Raw genomic sequence first — 7,888 nt, forward strand, 5'->3', positions numbered from 1 at the left:
CGCGCTAGGTTACGTGGTTACCAGGAAAAATGTTCCTTGTTCGAGACATTTGTGAAATGCGAGCTTGTGGAAGCAGTAACAGTTGCAATAGTGTGTGTGTTTGTGTGTGTGTGTGTGTGTGAGAGAGAGAGAAACAGACGGTAAAGTTTGCAGGGCTGCTTTGTGTAATTATGAACAGTTATATTCCCGCCTGTTAAATCGCTTCGACTCCGACTCTCTCTCTCTTTCCCAACAGGTGAAGCAGTCGAGGTCACCACCACCCCCCTCCACCCCCCACTTCCTTCCCCTGACACCCCCTCCCGAGTCCGCGCGTTATAAAGCGGCACGCCGTTAGGAAGCAGGACGCGCTTCTCCCGGCTCTTCCCTCGTGTCGTTTGTCTGTCCTTGTCGCGTCTCCCGCACATTAGTCCCCGGGACGCCGGAACGAGGTCCGGGAATCTGCTGGCGTATACTGCGGGGCGTGACGTGACGCGACGGGATGGAGACTGCGCGCGCGCTCCTGCTCTGCTGGGCGACGAGCTGCGCGTGGCCGGCGGTGGCGGCGGCGACGTCGCGCCTCAAGTCGCCCGCGCTGCCCATCCTGTCCGAGCGAGAGCCGCTGCCGTCTAAAGGAGTGTCGGGTGAGTGTGAGATCCTGCCTGCTGTACTGCACATCAAAGTTCATTTTTTGAGATGAACATGCAGGATAATCGCTTTTTAGGTTTGATATCTGATGTTTCATCCTGTTGTGGTTTGCATCGGTGCGTTTTTGTGATAATAATGAACACTTTGCTCTGCTGCAGGATGCTCTTTTGGTGGGAGGTTTTATTCCCTCCAGGACACATGGCATCCAGACCTGGGGGAGCCATTTGGTATCATGCACTGTGTCAAGTGTATCTGTGAACCGGTAAGTGTAGGAATATATGCACGCTAACACTAATATTACAGTTTGTTATAAAATTGTCTGATTTTTGTCCTGTGTGTGTGTGTTGTAGCAGCGGAGCAAGCGTAAGGTGTATGGAAAGGTGAGCTGTAAGAATATTAAGCAGGACTGTCCAGAGCCCAACTGTGACGACCCAGTCCTGCAGCCTGGTCACTGCTGCAAATCCTGTCCAAATGGTAATATACACAAACGCACACACACACACACACACACACACACACACAGACAGACAGAGCAGGGTGCTATGTGCCTGATGATGCAATGGAAAGAGAACCCCCTTCTCAAAATGTATTTATGTTCCTATGGGAAAATAAATGTTTGCACATGTGTGTGTGTTTCTGTCGAAAAGAGGGAATGAAAACGAATGAAAGAGAAAGAAGGACCACATAAGAATAAATTAATAAATGGAAACAGTTTTATAGCTGCTGTGAATGGGTGATATAAGTCATATTAGAATATATTGAAAACACAAATGTGTTTTAAAGTGCTTTATTAAACATTGTGTCTTAAACATTTACTCCACTAACCGTGACAACTTTTGTGTGTGTTTTTTTGTGTTCAGGTGAGTCGGACAGACAGCCAATGGAGACTCTGTTTGATGGGTATGAGTACTTCCAGGAGAAGGAGGGTGATCTGCAGAAATCTTACAATGACCGCTCATACCTGAGCTCAGAGGACATGACTCCTGGGGAGAGGACAGGTGAGGCAGAACCGCTGAGCCCAAACCACCTCTGTGTGTGTGTGTGTGTGTGTGTTTTAATGAATCTTTCTGTACAGATTTTGTGGCGCTGCTAACTGGACTTCAGGACTCTTGGATGCCCACTTCCAGTGGTGTGGCTCGTGCCCGGTTTACCTTAACCAGAACCAGTCTGTCATTCTCCATTACATCTCAGAGGTACAAACTCCAAACCTTTCTGATGGCATTCAGATAAATAAATAACAATGAGTATTAATGAAGGTGAATTAATCTCTCCCTGCAGGATGGGTCAGCCTAGTAAGGTTGTCTTGATTAACTCTGATGGAAGCACAGTTTTTGAGTACAGAGTTCCCCGGACGGACACTGACGTGGTGAGACTAGTTTTTCCTTTTTGTTTAATGGTATAGTCATGGAATTGGGAATACATCACTGGTCAGGGGGAGGAACAGTAGAGAAACATACAAACATGCTGGCCATGGGATAAATACACTATAGATACAGTTTTCATAGAAACATCCCAAATAGCCTGTTTTTATATATATCTGGTGCATGGGAGGAGGCTTAAATTCTTCTTGTTTTGTAATTGCAGATCTGTGGTGTGTGGAAGAACATGCTTAAATCACACATACAGCAAGTGCAGGCAGAGCAGATTCGTGTTTCTTTGGTGACTGCCAGTGGCAGGAGAGAGGAGATCCAAGGGAAGATCATCAAACACAGAGCTCTGTTTGCAGGTGAGTTTCCGAGAGTGTGTAAGGAACTGGAGCAATACATTTTTAGTTTAAGTCACCTGAACCCCGACATAATGTCTGAACGCAGTATTTTGCATTCTTCAGAGACATTCAGTGCCACACTAACATCAGATAAAGAGCATGCCGGGATGGGTGGTATCGCAATGCTGACGCTCAGCGATACTGAGAACAACCTGCACTTCATTCTCATCCTTCAGGGCCTCATCAAACCAACTCACACAGGTGAGTGGGTACACACACTTTTGCAAAGTGAAAGCCGCTTGCCTTATTGTCATACACTCAGTTCTGTGGATTTTTCTTGTTTCAGGATTTCCTCTGGTGCCCATTCATGTACGTCTGCAGTACAGGCATCACCTATTGCGGGAGATGAGGGCCAACATTACTTCATATGTGAGTGCGCACACATACAAACACACACACACACACTCAAACTTACTTATGAACATACAGGAACTGGTTACGCACAAAACACAGAAAGTGACATGGCAAAGAGAGTACAGCAGAGGGACTGGGCCCACTTCACACACATGTCAGCAGTTAGTGGTGTAGTGGAGAGAGAAAGGGGGTTGTAAGGAGAGAAAGAGACAGACAGACAAGGAGGGAGGGCGGGAGTCTGTTTTTAATCTGTTGGGAATTCCTTGAATCAGAAAAAGGATGCTCTTCTTCCTTCTTCCTAAAGCTGTCTCTCACACACACTTGACCTGACTTCCTCCCCCTTCCCAAGTCTATACGATGGCAGAATGTTTATTGGTTTGAGGGTGAATGTGTGTGAATTCCAGGCTTTCCTGTTTAGCTGTCAGTTCCTGACACTGTGTATTTCTGTGTGGGTGGGTGTGTAGGATCCAGACTTTGCTGAGGTTTTCACCGATCTGAACAGTCGAGAGCTCTTCTGGTTGTCTCGTGGACAGCTGCAGATTGCCGTGGAGACTGAGGGCAATGACCCCAATCAAATCTCTGGGTTCATCACTGGCAGGAAGTCATGTGACAGTAAGTGCAATTAAACAATCGGAAAGTCAGACACACCACACAGTGAAGCAATATTGCTGACACCCACACCCCCACAACTTATTTCAGCCCAGTTTTTTACAGGGGCACGAACACATTCATACTGAAGCAACACACACTATGTATGTGGATGCTCACACACTCTCCCTGGCGCTGCCAAGGTCGCAGTCTGCTGGCCCCGTGTGAGAGTTGTTGTTCCAGCACCATGATTAACAGCTTGACGTTATGTGTGAAGAATTCCAACCCAAATGCTCCTTCCTTCCCCTCTTTTCTCCGTCTCACGCTCTCATTCCCTTCTGTTTGCTTCATGTGCTCTTTCATTCTTTTCTGATCAACTCTACCTTTTCGTCATTTCGTTATTCTTGCTGTTATTTTTTCTGTTTCATGGTGCTCTTGACCTGTTACTTCCTGTGTTTGTGCACGTATGTGTATGTGAGCAAAAGGAAGAGATGTCATTGCCTGAGTAAGAGAAGAATGTGAAGAAAAAAAAGACAGCATTGCCTCATTTTGCATGCAAGCCCACAGACGCAGGATTAATGCTTTATGTAGAACTAAACTCAGGGTTTAATTTAAATATCTGTCCTGTTCTCATTCTCTCTTTATTGATGTTAAATATTTTGAAGCGCTGGCATGAGAGGTCAGTGGTGAAAGTAGTGCTAGTAAAATGGTTCATACTTGTCAGCATTAAGTATGGAACTGTTTTGCAGTTCTATGTGTCAGCAAAACATTTTTTAAACCAACACTCTTTCCCCACCCTCAGCTCTGCAGAGTGTTATGTCCAGCAGTGAAGCCTTGACTCCAGGCAAAACTGGTGCAGTAGGATCTGCCATCTTGCATCTCCACGACAACGGCACTCTTCATTACCAGGTAATTCGATTGCCTGTGTCCTTAAATACCGCTGCCATCCAGCAGACAAGCAGAAATACTGTAGTAAAGTTTATTTGATCTGGTTAGGTCTTGTGTTTGTTGCTGTATGTGGAGTGTGTGAAAGTCATGAAACATGACTGATGGTGTTAGCCACCCATTGTGTGTGGTGCAGGTTCAGGTGGCAGGCGTGGCCAGCAAGGTGATTGGTGTGACCATAGAGCAGAAGCCACAACGGCGGAGCAAACGGAGTGTTCTGTATGACCTCACTGACGCCTTCTCACCATCACTGGGCGGGGGCCATGCCCAGGGCATCCTTGGGCGGGTGGAGGCCCGGCACATTCACATGTTGCTTCAGAATGAGCTCTTCATTAACACAGTCACAGCCACGCATCCAGATGGAGAGCTCAGAGGCCAGATCCATTCCCTCCTGTACGGTGGCCTGGACGCTCGCAGGCATGGTGAGAAGTCCAGCAACATACCAGCATACATCACATGCTTTAGCTGTTATAGATGTATCATTCAGCCATGGGTTGCTGTGAAGGTTGCTGCTATAAAATGTATACAATTCTTTGCCTCAATAGAGATGCCGTTCCTCTTGGCCGGTCAGTTTGTGTCTCCACCGGTGTGGACGAGCGCAGCCGGCCATGCCTGGGTGTCTGTGGATGAGCAGTGCCACCTGCATTACGAGATTGTTGTCAATGGCCTCAGCAAGAGTGACGATCTCACAATAAATGCCCATCTTCATGGACTGGCAGAGATTGTCGACATGGATGATTCAAGCACCAATCACAAGCGGCTGTTGACTGGATTCTATGGTTCACAGGTAGGAGCACATAGCCAGACATATATAATTGAGCAAATCACAAAAAATAGCGCCAGTTATTCATCTTCATTAAACAATCAATCTGTCTCTCAGGCTCAAGGAGTGCTGAAAGACTTGAGTGTGGAGTTGCTTAGGCATCTTGATCAGGGCACGGCCTTCATCCAGGTCAGCACCAAACTGAATCCTCGAGGAGAAATTCGTGGACGGGTGAGTAGTGCCATGACATTCCTCACTATACCAAGAAAACAGGCATCCACAATTTATGCATTATTAACAGTATTATACTGATTCCTGCAATAGAAAAATATGTTTTGCCAAATCTTACTCTGGTGAGTCCTAAATAATAAAAATGTAAATGTAAATAACTCACTTTTCATTTCTCTTTCACTCTCTCTCCTTCAGGTTCATGTTCCCAATAGTTGTGAATTTGGCACCCATGGTGCCTTGACAGAAGAGGCAGAATTTGATGATCTAGTATTTGTTCGGGATCCAGAAGAGCTCTGGAAGGATCCTCTAACTTGTTTCTTCGAGGGCGAGCACCACACGCATGGGTCACACTGGACACCACAGTACAACACCTGCTTCAATTGCAGCTGCCAGGTATTGACTTACAGTTGCATTAACACACACTCTAAATCCTGCTAATGCTCACGCATTTACATTTATGGCATTTATCAGACGCCCTTATCCAGAGCGACTTACAATAAGTCATTGCTAATATTCACTCTTCTCTCTCCATGTAGAAACGGACCGTGATCTGTGATCCTGTCATCTGCCCCACCCTCTCCTGCTCTCACACCATTCAGCCAGAGCACAAATGCTGCCCTGTGTGTGATGGTAAGAATGTCATAGGAGCATGTTTGACTGTGCTAGACTGTGTTTGTGTGTCATTAGAAACCTCCTAATCTTGTCTTATTATTTCCTCAGAGAGGAAAGAGTATAAAGATCTCACCATTCCAGAGAAGCTGGATGAACATTCTGAGGGTGATTTCTTTTTTTGCCACGTCTTTTTTCCATCTCCGTTTATTTTGAGTGCATCTGTGTTTTGAACCCAAACAAATTTGAACACACCAAATCTCTGTCTAACAGGATGTTACTTTGAGGGTGATCAGAAGATGCATGCTCCTGGCACATCTTGGCATCCGTTTGTTCCTCCATTTGGCTACATTAAATGTGCTGTCTGCACCTGCAAGGTAAGTTGCTGAATCTGAGCCTTGACATTGACACTGTTGGCAATATGAAACATCTCAAGCATTATTTTCACACAATAATTTGACATAATTATTTTGTGTAGTGCATCGATTAACTAAAGAATGCTGATGTTTTTCTGTAACTTATCTTGCATTCTCCAGGGTGACACGGGGGAAGTGCACTGTGAGAAGGTAACATGCCCACCCCTTACATGCAGCCAACCAATCAGGCGCAATCCATCTGACTGCTGCAAAGAATGTCCTGCAGAAGACATGCCTCTTGCAGAACACGGCGAGATGATGCAAGCAGATGGACCTCGCCACTGCAAGTTTGGCAAGAACTACTACCAGAACAGCGAGAACTGGCACCCTCGTGTGCCACTTGTTGGAGAGATGAAGTGCATAACATGCTGGTGTGATGTATGTGTCCAGTTTCTTTACCAATTTCTTCTACCCACTGTGACCCTTGCAGACTGATGTATCTGCTTTTTAGAGTGTATCCTTGGTTGAAATGGAGACACTTTTTTTGCCTTATGAGCATAGATGCCTGACATAGCTATGTTGTTTGTTGCAGCACGGGGTCACCAAGTGCCAGAGGAAGCAGTGTCCGCTACTTAGCTGCAGCAAAGTCATTCGCCGCGAAGGCAAATGCTGTTCAGAATGTGAAGGTAAGTACACATACACATTAGCACATATACATTATATATACATTACATGTAAATGCAATTTTGCTCTGAAAAAAAAATCAAACATCAAACAAAAAATCAAACTTTCCTTGTATAGGAAAAAATACATAAACATCTAAACATAAATCTTCATAATCTGTATTCTCTTTCTACCTCAGATTCTCTTTCTAAAGAAGAGGAGGAAATGATGAAGATACCAGACAAAAAGAAGACTTGGAGACACTAAATTTTACGCTAATGTTTTCATCCTTCAATCACTATCCCTGCCATGTCCCAAGTTTGGGATTCCAGTGGGATGCAGGGAAGAATGGATAAAAAAGAAACAGTGAGGAAGAGATGATGAAATGGGATAGCACAGAGGCCACCTCTGAGACTAAAGCATTAATGTGAAACTCTGGAGCAAAAGATTGGAGGATTTAAGGAGAAAAATAGACATTACCATGGCTGCTAATTGGATTTTTTCCTTGGATTGGATTAGATTCATTTTTCATTGGTTCCTCTGCTAAATCCATATGCAACCACACAGATTGCAGATATAAAGGCATCTCTTGTATTGACTGTATGGACACCTGAATGTACTGACAGTGACAGTCAATGCTGTCAGCTGCTACACGCCTAGAAGCCCATATCCTTTTGTTACAGTGACTTTAGCAGTTTTCTCAGTTAGGAGTTAATTTAATTACAATGGGCATGGCTTAGAACATGAGTAGAGTTGGAAATGCACACAAAATCACTCTTAACTCAAATAAGCCACTCCAAATGGTTTTGCACCTGTCTGTGTTCTCTATATGTTCAGTATGATTTTATTTTTATTACTGTTTTCATTATTAGTGTTATTATTATATTATTATAGTAACACTAATTATTATATAGTTGTTTGTAATTCATATTTATGAAATGTTTTGGAAAAGTTTTAATAAATTAAAATGAAAATACTAAAAAAACATTT

At 44.4% G+C, this 7,888-nt stretch overlaps 1 protein-coding gene across 1 annotated transcript; it reads left to right on the forward strand.

Moving 5' to 3' along the window:
- Positions 1–323: 323 nt before the first annotated feature.
- chrd (chordin) lies at positions 324–7,659 on the forward strand. Its single transcript, XM_028962064.1, has 21 exons — positions 324–620; positions 783–886; positions 975–1,098; positions 1,485–1,622; positions 1,700–1,817; positions 1,903–1,990; positions 2,209–2,350; positions 2,453–2,590; positions 2,676–2,758; positions 3,208–3,355; positions 4,134–4,240; positions 4,413–4,698; positions 4,822–5,063; positions 5,157–5,270; positions 5,466–5,663; positions 5,807–5,900; positions 5,991–6,047; positions 6,153–6,256; positions 6,416–6,673; positions 6,828–6,921; positions 7,098–7,659. The coding sequence occupies exons 1-21, from the start codon at positions 479–481 to the stop codon at positions 7,163–7,165; spliced, it is 2,847 nt and encodes a 948-aa protein (XP_028817897.1). The 5' UTR covers positions 324–478; the 3' UTR covers positions 7,166–7,659.
- Positions 7,660–7,888: the final 229 nt, after the last annotated feature.

This window comes from Denticeps clupeoides, chromosome 19 (assembly GCF_900700375.1).
Source record: "Denticeps clupeoides chromosome 19, fDenClu1.1, whole genome shotgun sequence".
Lineage (NCBI taxonomy): Eukaryota > Metazoa > Chordata > Actinopteri > Clupeiformes > Denticipitidae > Denticeps > Denticeps clupeoides.